The sequence below is a fragment of the Saccostrea cucullata genome, unplaced genomic scaffold (genome assembly GCF_032062105.1).
Source record: "Saccostrea cucullata isolate Sc308-1 unplaced genomic scaffold, CSIRO_AGI_Scuc_v1 ctg580, whole genome shotgun sequence".
Classification (NCBI taxonomy): domain Eukaryota; kingdom Metazoa; phylum Mollusca; class Bivalvia; order Ostreida; family Ostreidae; genus Saccostrea; species Saccostrea cuccullata.
In genome coordinates, this window is record NW_026928121.1 from 171,397 (window position 1) to 189,677 (window position 18,281).

General features: G+C 33.7%; 1 protein-coding gene across 2 annotated transcripts in view; it reads left to right on the forward strand.

Moving 5' to 3' along the window:
• Positions 1-1,683: 1,683 nt before the first annotated feature.
• LOC134276487 (potassium voltage-gated channel protein Shal-like) overlaps positions 1,684-18,281 on the forward strand; it is a 51,497-nt gene continuing 34,899 nt past the window's right edge. Inside the window, exon 1 of one of the 2 annotated variants that reach the window (XM_062758737.1) lies at positions 1,684-3,450. In XM_062758737.1, coding sequence (XP_062614721.1) covers positions 2,345-3,450 — 1,106 coding nt within the window. In that variant the 5' untranslated portion in view covers positions 1,684-2,344. The remainder of the gene's footprint in view (positions 3,451-18,281) is intronic. The other variant, XM_062758738.1, reaches the window with a different exon arrangement.

The window sequence follows — 18,281 nt, forward strand, 5'->3', positions numbered from 1 at the left end:
GCTTTATTCTTAAAGAACGTCTAACATTTCTGTTTGTAACGGTCGGTGAATTGCTGGACCACTTTAAGTCACACTTTATTTGCATTCGTTAATCTTCAGCTTACGTTGGATCATCCTACTATCTGACTAGCATTCGTTGATGTATATAAATACACATCACAAATGCGTACTTCAGTGCACTTTTTTGAAAACTGAGCACATGCACATGCACTTACATCTTCAAATAAAACAGGTGCGCCAGTTTTAAATTTGAAAATTGCTATTTAGGATGAATTCATTTTACGGTAATATTTCCCTATTATAAGTCATATATCACACGTCAAACATCAATTTTTTTGCTTAATAAACCGAAAAGCTTTTTCAAAAGCTCGAAGAGAAGCATATGCACTTTCTCTTAGAAAGCTTGTTTTTGTAACGGTAATCTTCAGCTTGAATTTTTTTTTACAATTTCCATTTATAGTTTATTAAATTAATAATTATTTATTTGTTCTAGTATTTTGAAACCGATATGCCCAAAATGTATATATATTATTTTTAGCTCCTAAAATTTATTCACTAGGTTTTAGGTTACTGTTTTTCAATATCATTCGAGATTTGCCGTCGTTGTACATGCAGGACTTTACATAATTGTCTCCCTTGCGAGATGGTGTGTACATACAACTAAAAGCATTTATCGGCGCCCCCGCCAGCTAATATATTTAAAAGTCTGTTTAAGGTACCAAAGGGATTAAAAAATATATATGCTTACGATTAATAATGCATATGCATGACACGCTTTTAAGGTTTTAGCATGTTTCTCTGACTGTGCAAGGGGTTTGCTTTAAAAAAAAGGACATATACTATAGACTCCTTCTGCTTTATTTTGGTTATCGGCGACGACGAAGATTGATTTTATTCTGTTTAAATCCAATCTAATATTTACAATATATTGACTCTCAGGTTGCTCTTTAATTTCAGAGCTAGAGTATAGAATTTTCTTTGAAACTCAAAATTGATACTTATGCATAGAAGAAAATCGATATTTCGACAGGTGGTCTCGAAATTGATTAAGATTTTATTCAAATGTTGTACAGCGTAGAAACAATTAAAGATGTAAACCTACATATGGACGAATTTGAGTTTCTCCGGATATCACAATGTAATTGTTGCGGTATCGATTTTCTATTTTGTACACCCCTTGGGCAGATGGTACTTCCTGTCTCAAAGTAACATGTAGCTGCATTACCGAGAACCATATACTTTTATTATGAAATATAGATCCAGCAAATGTTCGAAGGGAAATCAACACCAAGCAAAATCAATACGCAAGGAAAACAATTTGCTTTATTGAATATTTTCGTCTATTCAATTTAAAAATGTGCGAATTTTGCAGCTGACTGGGATCATCGGTCTTGGATGTAATATATATATATATGAATCTGTGCTTCCTCGATAAAGAGATGTTGAGTTTGCGCTTCCGTTTAATATTTGATGTATCTCCTTAATATTTAATCACAGTAGAAGATTAGCTCCCACTGAGCCCGTACTCACGGCAATATTTTTCAGCTTGAATGGTCTGTCCGGTGAATTCTTATATACAGTTTTGTGCATTTTTAAAATATTGATTGGGAAGCGAAATGTTCCGTAGCAAGCGAATAATAAATAATAGTAGAAAAAATCAATGGTCTATATCAGCACCGTGTACATTAGCACTGAGCGAAGTATTATAGAAAACGGTCTAAAAATACCACTCACTCTCCTTGAGTCGTGTACCCGTGGCAGTATCAAAAATGTCAAACGTGCTTCAGTTTAAATATGATAGGGGATACCTTAACGTTGGTAGGTGAGTTAACTCCCCTTTCCTGAAGATGAACTAATTGTGTCTACCCCGGCTGATTGTATACGAGCGGTATATCGATCGCCTGTCTGTACAGCACGGCGTTGTTCCGTATGTTGTAACGAGAGGCAGAAACTACAAAACAGAATTTTCTATTGTATGCAGAACGAAGGCACGCAGCGATGGAGGCGAATTCTCCTCCTCGTCTTCTCAGCACGGAGTAAAGTTTAAATCCTTAATCATTTTGGGAGGCCAAATTAAGACCAAGGGAATTTTATATGTAATTCTACGTAATATGGATACAACGGACGTGATATGTAAAAGTTGTGAATGGAAGATTTAATCAGCGTTTGCTATGGATCAGTGGGTTAACGTTGGCGGAACGTGAGATGGTAAGGTGGTCATGTTTGGCGTTTATTTTGGAATAGGGTCATTGTCTGCATGACCTTTTGTACTATAACAAATTAAATATCCAAAATTGTTTTCATTCCAAATTTTGAGTCTCTTTCACCGAGTAAGGGGAACGTAATGGCGTCGGTTGCAGCATGGTTGCCTTTTGCCCGGGCCTCGGCGATTGGGTGGGTACCCGTTGCCTCAAATCCCCTCCCTCCTCCCATGGTCAGACAGGAAGACAGGCGAGGGGATGAGAAAATCACAATCAATGTTAGTGGGAGGGTTTTTGAAGTATGGCGGACGACATTAGAAAAATTCCCTGACACTCTTCTAGGCTCTAACGAAAAAGATTTCTTTTACGACGAAGAATGTAAAGATTACTTCTTTGACAGAGACCCCGAACTTTTCCGACATATACTGAACTACTACCGAACTGGAAAGTTACATTACCCTAAACACGAATGTCTTGCGGCTTATGACGAGGAACTTTCATTTTTTGGGATTCTTCCCGATCTCATAGGGGACTGTTGTTATGAGGATTATCGCGACCGAAAACGAGAAAACCAGGAACGACTTATTGACGACAAGAACTCTGAAAATGGACACCTAGAGCCCGTGGCTAATCTCAGGGAGCGAATGTGGAGATGGTTTGAAAACCCCCACATTGGGACCGCTGCCCTGGTCTTTTACTATGTAACAGGCTTCTTTATAGCCGTGTCTGTGTTGGCTAACGTTACAGAAACTATACCCTGCGGGGTTATTCCGGGTACCCACGAAAACCCAGCGTGTGGGGAACGATATGAATTAGCATTTTTCTGTTTAGATACAGCTTGTGTGATGATCTTTACAGCCGAATATTTACTTCGCCTTTATGCAGCACCCGACAGGTGTAAATTCATGCGTAGTGTCATGAGCGTCATTGATGTTGTGGCTATTCTTCCGTATTACATAGGACTCGTCATGACTGAAAATGATGACGTCAGTGGCGCTTTCGTCACTCTTCGAGTATTTCGTGTTTTTAGGATCTTCAAATTTTCCCGCCACTCACAAGGTTTACGAATTCTAGGATATACACTTAAGAGTTGTGCGAGTGAGTTGGGCTTTCTTCTATTTTCACTGACCATGGCTATAATCATTTTTGCTACAGTGATGTTTTACGCCGAAAGAAATGTGGAGGACACAAAATTCACAAGTATTCCCGAGGCATTCTGGTATACCATCGTAACCATGACAACCCTAGGGTAAGTACAGCATAAACAATATGTTTTGGCACCATTACCTACATTGCATGACTATCTGCTATTGTTGTACACATGAATTCTGTATGCTGCAAGCAGTATAAACAAGATATATAAGCCGATGTCTTCTACCTGTCCGTCAGATGTGGGTGATTGGAATCACCATCCCCTACCATTACACGTTGTAATGATGTCAATTACTTTAGGTACAAGATGAGGTGAAACAGGTTAATTCTTGTGCATTCCTCCAATATATTGACAAAACAATTGGTTATTCCAGGCCGGTTTTTTTCTTATATTGATTTTAAAAAGAGAGAAACTTGTTTAATTTTGTATGCCAGTTCGTGACACGCGACAGGTGAACTGGACCAGTCATATGCAATACTGCGTCTTCGCGATCGGTCGACGCAGCCTTAACTTCGTTCTGGCAAAGAGCTAAAAGCTTTTAGTATCGAATTGACAAGCGCCGGAGACTTAAAACATCTGATCCCCCTGAGATCTATAATATTCTTATCATATTCAGAGCAGTCTTTCCGATTTGGGCTTTTTGCATTTTGTCGTCAGCATTTGAAGAGAACCATTCTAATTAGTCTTCTATACATTGGGTCTAATAAAATCATTCTGAGGTCTTTTATTACATTTTACCACAAAATATTTATAAGAAAGTTAAGCGGATAAAACATAATCCTACTTTATGTTTCAGCTATATGTACATGAAAGCTAACTTCTTCATTCTGTAAAGGATTATTCATTCTAATTGTCAGCTCAGAAACTCGTTCAAAATTGATTTTTGTGAGAGACTATTATTGTCACTTGTCTTACAGAAAATTAAATTCTAGAAAGAAATCGTTTATGAAGTGAACCACATGCAGGTGATTACATTGTTTATTGCATAACCTATAAGATGAAATAAACAAGAAAAAAATATCACATTAATTGCAAAAAAAAGTTTATTTCATTTTCGTGCTTACATTAGAATGAACGTTCGTGGGTTGCTTTTCATTTTAATTAACTATTATCAGCCGTAAAGATACCACCCATATATTACTGCAAGATTACAAAAGCACAAAAAAAAGAAAAGGATTATTATATCTGAGGCACTTGGTGTATGGAGGCAGTTCGATTCATTTTCAAGATTCTCTTATACTCGAAAGAGCACGCTGGTAAGAAAGTTAATATTAGAGACGGCCTGTTTAACGATTAGCATCCGACTTTGGCGTCGTTAGATTGTTCTTCAATGGATGGTGTTCACCGTTTCAGAGAAAAACAAACAAAGAATGAAGAATCAGAATATACATTATTAATTTTGCCGATATTGGATAAGTAATTCTCAGCAAAAACAAATAAAAAAAAGACCTACATCCTCGGTGCTTTGTATTAAGTCGATTGGTCGGCAGAATCCGCAGGCATATTTCTATTTTCTCCGTCTTAAAACATTGATGGTTATCTACAAGATAATCCTGTATATCTCTAATATTTTTAAAATAGAAATTGAGTTCTAAAAACAGACACGGTATGTGCAGTGCAGTAAATGGGGTGGGATATTAGATTCGAATTCAACAATAAAGTTTGTGGGGTATTTACTTTAGACAGTGTATTGTTTTGAAATTCATTGTTTAATATATATTTAGAAAGTCAGATTTGAGTTTTATGCTTTTTTTCTAACAGCGTCTAGATCTTTTCTTTTTTTCAAATAAAATTTCATTCGACTCCATTCCAATTACATGCACACCGCACTTGTACCTATATGATTTTTATGCAATACCTGTTTTTTTCCGCAAGAATTCTTCATAACAAAAAGAAAAGTGCGCTGTATGATAATTTCACAGTCAATTAAAGACTAGATAATGTTCATGAGACGGTCACAATGTATTGAACAGTCATTGATTAATTAATGATATCCATATCAATAGACATACTTAATCAGGCAATGCGGCAATTTATTATTCATAAATATATTGGTATTTTTAGAGCCGGTTCTGACCTTTCGATCCCGGTCTTGCATCACAGACTGCATGTGTGTTCATTAAGGCTCAGGATAATTGAATGCCGTGTCTATTTATAGCATCTGAAACATATGGTTTGCGTCGGGGAGTTTACCTTGAAAAATGTTCACAATCTGCAGCTAGTTAGGGGTATACAAAATGTGATGTACTAGATGCAATAGAATCTTATAATAAGGGGGTCAGCAGTCATTATTTTCGATAAGCTGGAGTACATATTGTTCATTACTTGTGTGATTAAAAGGATTTTTTTACATGAAATATTACATATATTTTTTTATAACATTATTTAATTCATGTATTAATATTTAGATATACCATTTTTTAAATATATAAGACTTGTGAAAATCCTAGGAAGAAAAAATATGTCAAGTCGAAAATATTTCTAGGAAACATTTAGTCTTTGATGAACAATGGTGGTAGTAATTCTTTGTGCATCATTCTAATCCCAATTTGATCACTATATGTGTGGAAATTTAAATAAGACCACTATCTAATCAATTTCTTCTTTAATTATTTAAAAAGATACGAAAATTAAGAATACTGTTAAACGAACCCCCTAACAAAAGTTTTACTTTCAATAACAATTTTGACTACACTGATTTATCTTATCTACATACAATGTACATATACTAGTCAAAATTTCTAAGTCCCCGGGCAAGTTTTTGCTTTACATCGCTCTTATATTGAATTATTTATCAGTTTAATTTAATAAGTGTACAGAATAAAAAAAAGTAGCAAAACAATTTTTCTCACTTTTTTTTTTATTTTTTATTTATTTTTTTTTTATATTTATTTATTTCACAAATGCATGTACAATAAAGTGAAACAACAAATCAGCAATTATTTTATATATACATTGCAATGAAGCAAAAATCTTAGGATTGCTGATTGAGAGGAAAGAAAGGAAAAGAAAGAGAGAGTGAGGAGAGAAGCTGCTTATTAACAAATAAGGGGAAAAAACCTTGTCAGTATAAACATTTATTTGATCTGATACACAGTTGTTGATTCTAAAATCGAGCAAAATTGTCAGAGCCTTCTCATTATAAAAAGCCAAATTTCCCATTCTTTATGAAAATCTTCAAGTTTACAGTTTTTGGTAGCTATATACTTCAAAGTTGAAAGATGAGTTTTGATATCTATAAGTAGTCCATGAATTGATAATTTTTCATTAAGACACCGCTTTTTGTATATGTAGGATTTTTCTCACTTAATTTATTTTATTGAAGCACTTTAACACAATATGCAGAAACGTTAAGGCACCCTAGAATTCAAAATTCACAACGTTAAATACTGCATTATCCTCCATTCCAACGAATTCACAGCAAGACAACCGTTCCTCAAAGAGTTCACGCTATTTAAGAAAAGTTCTTTTATTGAATGTATTTCTATGTGGAGACTAGGTCGTCCTATAGTTCCGCTAAATTCTGCTGCTGGAAAAGCTGTCTCACACTCCGTCTACCTTAAATTTTCCATACATTTTAGTTAAGGTTGAGATTAGGATGACAAGTGGGCCTGAAATTTTCTGCCTTGCTGACAATAGTTACATAATGTCTCATTACATGTACCATTCCAGTTTGACATTCCTTTACATGATATTTCCGGATAAACTCTAGGATGATTTTGTTGTGTTTGTGAAAATGCGATTTCTAATGATGAAAAGGAATTTAGGTATGCTTTGTAGGTTTTTCGGGCAGTAATTATAAAGGTTTTAAGTAAAATAAATTCATACAGTGAAAGGAAACAGAACTCTCGTTAACTACGACCAGCTTGGGCCATTTCAACTTCACTTGCACATTGTTGTGTGGACATACACCGCATTTTAATCAAACTTTTTTCTGTTTTTCGTTATCAATTAAAGATGGAGAACACATGGGAGTAAAAAATATGAAAAATACACCCGAAAAACATAGAAATCGAACTTCATGCTTTTTAACAAAAACGGTCACGGTCGAATAATTACACATTCGATTACAATTTTTTGGCCTTGACGGGTAAGTATTGCAAATGAAAGGCAAAATTGTAAGCAACTAGTACATTGAAGTTAAGGTTTTGAAATTTTTGAAAAAACAAAAGTGGGGACTTAGAAATTTTGACAAGTATACATCGTTCTCATTTAAAATCCATTTAAATGTAGTCACAAAGTTGCAGGCACTAATGTCATAGAAATTTATTTTAGAGACGTAGTATAACTTCATATAAAAAAGGAATAAATTTTAAAACTGAGAAAAATTTAGATTTTAGACCTCTTTCCCAGTCATTAACCATTAGGTCCTTTACATGTTTGATGTAATGCACAAACGCGAATGGTTATAACAGTAAACCTGTTTTTCCCAGTTGTTGGTATTGTGCAAAAGATATTGGTAACCCTTGGCCATTTCCATAATGGTGAACACTCAAATTACAGAATTTTACGAGAATATTTAAGTTTGTATTGAGGGCAGTTTCTATAGCTAATGTCTACGTATTGGGGTTATTTTATTTGATACCCTGGAATTTTGTGATTTATATAACAAAGTTATCTAGAACATTGACTTTAAACAGGGAGAACAGCCCCAAGGTCAGAGATCCTAATTTCAGCTCTTGAATATATTGTTCGGGTTCGGAATAAAACGATTTTCGTTTCGTTTTGTTTGCCGATTTGGTATGAAAAGGACGCTCGAACCCTATTCCCTCTCGCAAACTCGCCGAGTTTAAGTATCATTTCTATTAATTTTTATTGATTTTTAACACTAAATGCGAGAGAGAAAACTATTATCACGGTATCGTAAATAACATTGAATTGCTTATGACAGTTTTTTCGCCTTAGTAACATCTTAATGAGGGCAGCCTGGTATTGTTGGAGGCTGTCGTTTTCCTACGATATCATATATTCACTTATTTTTTTTCCCTTGCATCTTCTATGTCCATGTCCAAGAAAAATTACAGAATCAATTTATAGATGAAATGATTGAAAGGCATTTATAAGTAGGTCAACCTTCACAAGCCTCAATAATTGTTTTTAAATAAGACAACCACTCACGTTCCTAATAAAACTGATACCTGAAGTAGTTAATAGATATCAGTCATGGCAGGAGAAATAAAACATTCAAACAGTCTGCCTTTGAATTACCATGTAACTATCTTCTACAGCAGTTGTAGCGGAAATAACGGACGTTAGCCTCGCCTTCATGTTTATAATGGTCCACGTAGGAGTGGAGTATACGCCACTGTTTGTTGAGACCATTTTACCCACTTCTCTTTTCGTTTCCTTTTAAAATATATTGATAAAGGGCATTTGGTACATAATTCTGCACATGTAGAAGACAGAAATAAGAGTAAAGTTTCATGTTTCTTTTTTCACAGTATTTTATTGTTTGGGCACATACACATGTTATCATGTATAACGTTACAATGTAGCTATGTACAAATATTAACGTAGGTTAAGCTTTGAATTTTGGTATTATTTTACGATCTGACTAAACGTTCCTTGAATCATTTCGTACTACATCAAAATATTTATCTTTATCATCTTATGGACTCTAAACAACTATAATAATAAAAGAAATCAAATATACATGTACAAAGAAATCAACCATAGTATGTATAGGTAAAACATACCTAATCACCAATCACAAGTCATTTTCAGAAGAAATATAATAGGAAATTCGATCTAAAATACTTGCATGATTATGAATGCGCAATAAATATGTACATGTATTACAGTACCTCAATCTCAATATATGTAAAGTATACAATGTTCAGCTTTAAAGGTCACAGTTCTTCAATAACAATTTGTTGGAAAATTCATATAGAATTTTGAGAGCGTGTCATTGCAGCTTTAAAACTTGATATAAACATGTAGCAACTGTTAAGTTTTTAGTACTTGTATCCCATACTCGTATAAAAAGAAGGCACATACCTGCTGTGTTTTAAACTTAGCTCTATTAGTTAAGTGTGAGGGCGATGTTCTTTCAAAACCAGTAAGCTTAAAGATTCAACCTTGTGTTCCCCCACATTACTAATTAAGGATTGATCAATGATAAATGGTCTTTCTGGACACAAAAGTTGAGCAACAAATAACTTCTTAACAAAGGTAAACCGAAACTTTCTTTGTTCAATTCCTTGCGATTAATGCTATCATTTGCAGCTTCCTGCATGTGGTTTTTTCTTACGTGAAAACCGAAAAGAAATGTTACTACAGTGTAGATTTTAAATACTTTGGCTATTATTTTGATGAAAATCAATCAAAATTGGCATTTTGAAGCACGCACCTGACTTCAAACGTTACATAACTGATTGTACTGTTTAAACTCTAATTAATTGGCAAAAATTAACTTTCATCTCTGGCTCACATTCTGTTTATCAAGAGCAATTTCAAGTAATTTTTTCACATTAAAGTGCTGCAGCTTTTTATTATGTGTATAGAATTTTTATGATTGGAGAGCAAACAACAAACAAACGTCAGACGTTCAGATTCCGATTGGCACAACTTGTCTGTATACAAAATAGTAATGTTAGTAAACCTGAATGTGCCCTTCAGATATGCGTATGATGAGTTAACTTATTTTAATGCTTTTCTCAAATTGAAAAAGTGGGGATATTTTAACGAAGCCTCATAATAAAGTCCTGTAATACGGTGCATGGTTTAGGAACGTAAATATAAATTTTACCGAATTATCTCGGATCTATAGTGTTGATTTATATCTGATTTTTTTATCTTTAAGTATACGTGTATGTTGTCTCTATTTGAAAGACACATTTTCACAAGGACATTAAACAGATATTTACTCCTACACACTGTAAAAATATTAAATTACAGTCATCTTTCTATGTCTAATGGTATATATATTTTCATACAATAAAGACTTTGTCTCAAGACACTTGTTTTGCCATAAAAACAAGAGATCCTCTAGATAAATTTCTGAACTTGACCGAGTAGTTATAGATGTGTCTCTCTACATCAGTTTTGGAATGCTTTGACAATATAGACATATCTTATTGTCTGCCATGAATCTTCCCATCTAGGAGAAACCTTTCTCTGTCAAGAGATATAATCTGTAACATGTGTTCAGGCTAATTTTAGCACTTTTTCGGTATTGTCCCTGAACCCATTCCAAAAGCAATAGAGAAAGGGGTCTTATAGAATTTAACGGTTTATTGTGTTTGACGTAATTCAAATAGCAGAAATGAAATGCAATATAAAAACTGTATTATTATTTTTTGCCGTCTTTGCTTTTTATCACAATAGCACTTGGTCCCCTGTCAGCTATGTATATATCTATAATAAAGAGTGCACGACTGAAATATTAGAGATGCAGAGTTCGAATGTTTTAAATGCTATAACAATATTTTCGGCTGAATTTTTCTGTTTTTACCGGGTTACAAAAAAGTAAAAGCTAATCCACCAGGTCAAAAAACCTAAGAGACATTCGAATTTTTTGTCAAGTGTCAATTCGTTTGCAATATCACCCAAAATATCTTCCAGTAGTATCTGAGGCATTGCGCTTGAAAATCACAGAATATATACAAAATCTCATTTGCTATAAAAAATATATTATGTTTGAATTTCCTCGAGATTTTCATCAATCAAATAGAGACGCTTTGATATAGTTAAGACGATCAAAGTTATAGCGAGCGCAGCGAGCGTCGCGAAGCGAGCTCAATAGACTAACGTGTAAGAGCAGAGGAAATTCGGAATGAAATCTGTACATACGTCAGGCAAATTTCTCTGTGCAACATTCCCAGGATTACTGCACTACCCAATGTCCTTTGCGCGAATAAATCAAAAATAGTTGAAAAAATAAAGGAACATTGTTTCTTACCGAGAACTTAACGAAATGATTTTGCCTTGCCTTATTCAAAAAAATACCCCCATGCCACAACACTGGCCTTCACCTTGCCCTTCGGAAATGATACATATGACGTCACCGGAAACTTACGAATTTTGACGATATGCTAATTAAGTCATGTCGGTTGCTTCCGTGAAATAGATAAATAAATAAACAATAACGTAAAGCATAAAAAGCTTTCAGTTTGTAGAAATCTTTCAAAGAAACAAAAAATAACTCTGCAATGTTTTTCGACCAAAATTGTGCTAGGTCTATAGTTTAAACCAGACGCTCGGCCGTTTCCGTAAGCTCCGACGAGCTCCGTGACGTCGTGTGACGTCACAGCTAGTCAGATGTCTCGTGCGACTTAATGTTTGAAGTGGCTGATCAATTTTTCAAGTGTATTGATGGTACAACTGCGCTTGCCTCAACGGTCACACCGTAAAACATATTACCTGTTGACATTTAGTTTTTAACTGGTTATACTGTTATATTAATATAGGCAATTTATGTTTTGTATAAAAACATTCCTTTCCACTCCAACGTAACGTCACTTCCGCTGTAGGTGGTTTAGATTTTAGAATGCCAAACCCGACTTCTTTATTTAGAGGTCTCATTAATATTTATCACTTGGCCATACCAGATTGTGTGGTACTCACTTTTGTGTTACGGTCACTTACTTAATTTGTTTTACAACTGACACTGGTTAACAAGCATCAATATGAAAATTTTATGATCCACTAGAGATATTAATAGTTCCAAGTATTTCCGCTACCGGTTCTACAATGTTCAATAGGTGGAGCTGTCAAAAACAAAAGTGATGCAATGTGCAGATGGCACACACAGGAAAACGATTCAACTTTTTAGCGAATCAAAATGTATTTTTTGACTCCTAAGCACGGTTCTTGCCAGTCAAACAACATGTATCAATTTTATCGTAGACTGCATTGTTTTCTTGGTTATTTAAAACCAGACATGACATTTTATGTTTATTTTTGTAAAAGCTTTCTGAATTTGCAACTCAAATCAATGGTCCATGCAAAGTGCAAATGTCAATAAGGCCTGCTTTACAGGAACAGAAATAGAAAAAGCTGAAGTTTCCTTTGAGCAGACAATCACATGGAAATTATTCAGAATTGATACCCTTATCATGTCGATAATCTAAATCTGTTTTAAATGAAGCGGAGGGATAGTCTTTTCATGTCGTTTCAAAAGTTAAAGAGTAACGTCAAATCCCATTGGATAAAACTGGAAATGGTCACATGTCACTTTTTTGATCATTTAATGGCGGATTTATTTTAGGTAAAGGGCAAAGAATGCTTTTTGATTCTTAAAGTGCTGTATTGAAACTTTATTTGTGATTTACTTAGTAGAAAACCTATTTTGCAATCTTTAAAAGAAAAACAAAATGAAGACTCATCAAGTTTTGTATAATTTCAAGCGAGAATATTGACTTACTTGAGTCATTTTGTACACTTTTTTTTACTTATCTAGATTTTTGGATTAGGATTTTTATCACGATTAAACAAAACTAAACACTCACCAATGAAGCATTTATTGGTTACCTAACATAAAAATGTTTTAGAATTGTTGAGAAGCATTATTTTCTCCTTCTGTTAAATTGATGCAATTGGGTAGAAAGAACATGAAACAAGTTTGTTAGAAAAAAAAAACAGTAAAAAAAAAAAATTCAGAGGAAAAATCAGCCACGATTTTTTAGCAAACCTTTTTCTATTGAGGAACAATAAAAAAAAAAAAGCTTTTTCACCAAATGATAGAAACAGCATCGCATGCAGCGGCGAATGTCACGGTGCGGTGCGCTGAGAATTCTCTCGTGGCAGCATGATGTGGTCGTCTTTGTGAGAAAAACTGAGAGTTTGGCACCGTTCGTGCAAACCATGCATTATGCACGATTTACCCAATTCTAATTATACTTCACAACAGCGCCAGCAATCGACAGAATCTTTCATGACTCGTTTTTCATTCTTCCCTCGGGGAAGTTTGCTGTATTAATAAAGTTCGTTGAGAGTGTGCTTCGGAATCCAGGATAGCCCTATCTCCCTCCCATTTCTACACAGATTTGCATCATACTATTGAACACCGTAGTAAACTCAGAGTAATTTTTTAAACACATATAAATTATTTATCCCGACCACATTGCCAATCGCGTGTGCTTTCTAAATTCGCTCACAGAAAATATGATTTGGGTGAGTTTTTGGACAAGAGTTATTACGTCAATTCTAAGTTGGATTTTAATGCCCCAACCTCTTTTCCCATCACCAGAGATTGATAAGAGACCGTATTGTTGTAATAGATTTTTAATTTTTTAGAATGCTTTACTTTATCGTCTTTTGTTTGCTAGTGCAATTCGAACGAATTTACGAATTGCGATTCTGTAAACAAGTTTAAAAGTCAAGTAAATTCAACCAGTTCTTCTAAATAATAATACAGAAAGTACTTTGAAAAAAAAAACCTTTCTATGCTTTTTGTGTGATTTGCTTGCTTATATTATTTTTTATTTGTCAGGCATTTTACAATTTATTTATTGATTGCAAATTTTCCCCAAAATATCATTGTTTAAACTTTTAATCTTTTAAAAAAAATAGTTAATCAGGATTGTCTCCCACGTGAACATATCTAAATGAGAAAAGATTGACTGATTGATTGTTGTTTTATGTCCATTCGAGAATTTTTCACTCATGTAGACACGCCACCATAGACCGGTGAAGGGGCTGGGCTTCAAATAATTTTTACCTTTATTTGGCACTCGGGGCCATTGAACAGTGAGGGATCTCTATCGTGCCAATTCCTGCTGTGACATATGACCTCGGTTTTCAAAGTCTCACCCGAAGAAATCGCAACTTTCACTGAGAGTGTTGCTAATGAAGCAACAGTTGCAACCCATTTTTTTTTACTGACTGAGGTCAGTCAAGACCGAGATTCGAACTCACGACCTCCCTATCATGGAGCCAGCGTTTTATAGCTACCAACTAAGCTACCGTGATCGGTGAAGGCGAGTGAGAAATAGTGAGAAAAGGCTTAGGAATTTGCCCGGTGTACGAAATATTGATTAGGAATAGTATAAAGAGTAAAGAGGTTGAAAAACAAAGCAATTAGATTAACTGGAGACGCCAAGAGTGTTTACTGGCGATTAAACAATGCTATACAAACTGGATACGTTAAAGTAATAAGTATTTTGCAACGATTTCTCAAATGAAGATAGTTACATGTCCTAAAGAAGAAACTGTTCGGTGGGTGTTTATGAATTATATACATGTGCATGTTCATGCACTTATACACATATAAACGTAAATGTAGGCATATAGACATGAATCAAGGTGAGTTTCAATATATTTACAGCAACACAAGACGGTGATATTCTTTTTAAGCATTTTTAAAAAAAAACTATATTAATCAAAACGTCTAAAATGCCAGCGTTATGGATACATACAGTCATCAGTGTTCATGTTGTCTTGCACTCTCCGGCGCTACGAGCATTCACGTGTAAGAATTGTTTTAAAACTACTCGTATAGATTTTTTCCGCCTTATAGAGTATTATCTTCAGGAAATATATTCTCTGTATGATTGCAAAATCACCTCGCTCTCTTTCAATCCTTGCCATGCAAAAGAGTTCGAGATCAGAGATTACAGAGAAAAATTACATGCTCATAACGGATCGTTTTACAACCACTAACTGATAAAATATACCGTATATACTCGCCTATAAGTCGGTCCGCCTATAAGTCGGTTAATATATGTACTTAAGGTTATCCGATCCTCAGGTTCTGAAAATCAGGCTTTGAGTAATTGAAAATGCCCACAAAGATGTCTCTAAATTCTCAAATTAAAATGTATTTACTCACGGTGTTTCTTTAAACTTCATCTTCAAATTTAATCATATTATATAGGGAAAATTTGAAAATCTCAAATAATTTTTCAGGAAATACGATTTGAACTACCTTCTGCATATTTTTGAATTGATAATTGATCAAGAAATACATATTAGGAATAAAAATCATAGGTATCCAGGCTTTTAAAGAAAACTGCATGAATTTTATACCTATTCGATACTATTGTTTCTCCTATTTACTTCCATTGTTTCATAATGCATAGTGTATGAAGTGTTTCCTTTCAAAGAAAACACCGTAAATCACTTCTAATTTCAAATCATGCTTATAAACATTGATAACTAAGGCTCAATTAAAAGAAATTTGATTTTTTAAAATATGCAAGTTTTACTTAACTTTATGAGGTACAAATGTAAACTTTTTTAATACCGTTTGTTAAAACTTTAAGGAACATTGAATCATACGTAGAGGCATAAAATGAGAATTGTTGTATTCAAAAAATTCAATTTAAGCTTTATTTTAAGACTTTTTGAATTAAATTATAAATTAAAGAGTTATCCTTCCTGGCCGAGGATCGTATATCCTTAATAAGCTTATATTTCAGATGGACTGACCTCATATAATACCATTATTTTTATAGCTCGCCTATAAGTCGGACACAGAGTTTTAGACCAGATATCAGCTCCCAAAAAACCGACTTATAGGCGAGTGTATACGGTAGTTGTTTATGCTGTTAATAAGTGTTCCCACGTGTCGTCAGACACTCACGTGCATTGAACAATTTAAAATGTAGTTCACAAAAAAAAAAAATAATAATAATACTCTACTGTTCGTGGCCATAATGAAAAGTTTTCGCTGTAGGATTCTTTTTATTGATACAAACCTTTTGTCCTGTCGACTATTTATCTATTGATTTTTCCCTGTTAATGTGTACATGCAGTGATGTAACAGTTTGTCTCGCGACATTTGAATATACAGTTCTCTTTGATTAAAAGAAAAATACTACGCACTAATCAATTGCTCAAACACTGCATTACACATGGTTGTACTCTGTGCTTTGGAAATCTTTGTTGTTTTTTCATGCAATACGATAAATGTTGACAGTCTTTGGTGCTGAAAGTTGACTTGGTTTATTGCCATTCATGTTATTAATTGAAGTTTTTCAAGGTCTATTTCAGTAAGAAATATAATTTATTATAGTCTTTTAAAAGTACTATTGGACTTTTAATTTCTTATAATGTCATTATAGAACTTTTTCATTCTAAAGTATATATATGCTTCTAAAGTAATAAACATTTAACATTGCACACAAAGCAGAATCCATGTATCTTCAATCTGTTTTTAAGTGATGCATTTCGGTCATTGTTTCATTACCAAGTTTCATTGATACAAAATTACATGTATAGCGAATGTAAGCAAAATCAATTAACAAGCTATTGAAAACTCAGTCCTGTACTTAATATGAAAATTCAATAAGGACCCATAAAGATTTCTTGTATTTTTCGAACACTTCTATTCATCAGATGATCTTATTGTAAATGCCGGTTAATTGCTCGTATTCTTTAAGGGAAGGAGATGATACCCAAAATATCAAATTCCACTGGGGTTAATTTCAGGGTGTATTTTTTTCTGTTTTGAATGTCTTTTAAAGCTTTATTTTATTTATACTAATTAATTATCTAAAATACTTTTATTGTAAATTCTTGAATGAAATAGGGAGAATGTTACACATGTATATACCAGTAATACTTGCATGCCAAAAGATGCTTAATATTTTACAACTCATTAGAGCCAATGTAATACATGTAGAAGGTAAAATGAAGCAATTCCATGAAAAGTAAAGTGAATTTGCTGGAGTACCTTTGAATGTTAAGGTATACCTTTACTCAGATGACTAAAAATTCCACTGATAAGAACGAAAAACCACCTATTGCACATTATACGCCTATGATTCTTGTGTTAAATTTCAGTTTCAAATAACTAGGTCAATGACCTCGTTTTCATGCTAGTGGCCCCTGAGTAAAATACCTCAATTTTTCACACTATGACCATTTTTTTCTTCACTCACAAAATATTACAAGCAACAAAACTCTTTAAATAATGAAATATCATAGCAATGAAACAGAGTTGCTCCATATAAAGAAATGAGTAGAGTTTGGGCCATAAACGTAATAATTATTACAGTCCGAATTTCCTCTGTCATATTCATATTTTTTCCCTATTTTTAATCAAATATAACAAAAATCCGACTGATAGGAACTCTAAATGATTTATAGCCTCAGGTTACTTTTGTTACCCTAATTCTCATGGTATGAATATTATATGGGGTCAATGATCAAATCATTGAGATATGTTGTCTGGAGTGGTTTTTGTACATATTTTGAATTTCTTTATTTCATAGCATTCCTTTATTTGAAATGATTTATGAGCTTAAACACATATAATATTTGCAAAATGATGTGTTAAAATACATCTAACCTTTTCTTTCTGAATAATATGGCAAAATATAAAAATTTTGACAAAAATGAAAAATTAAAAATTTAGACCGAATTTCCTCTGCATAGCCATACATTGAGTTTTGTTCCTGTATATTTTCTTCAAGTACTAACATATTAAATTTTTTAATTGATATTGTGATAAAACTTAGTTATTTCATCCATTTAGAACAATTTTTGATTTAACATATTATACTTTATAAAATTCCCTTTCTGATTTCTGAAACCTGAGTAAACGTCATCCTTAAAGATCATGACATTTCAATATTTACAGAATATCCTGCTTAAAATTTCAAATCCAATTCAAAGAAGTTGCAAAAATACTGATTCATTAATATCTTCAAAACTCTCGGACCTCTTTCATATTTTTTATCCATATGACATGAAAAATGAAAAAAAAAAAATTAATAAAGGATGTCGGAAATCATGTATGGTTTCCATCCTAATTAAATGTATACAATCTGTCACAACATTGCCAGAAGCTTGTTAATTTCTACCTTATATCAGATGCACGGTGACTGTACAGACAGTGATAAGGATAGTTTGAACAGGAAGTGAGAAAAAGATGTTAATGGTCGATGGCACTGAAGACGTTGGCGGGCAGATACCCTCAGCGGTGATAAACGATTTAGCATTTACGTTGTCTTCCAGCGCCAAGAACCGAGTACTGAGATCTC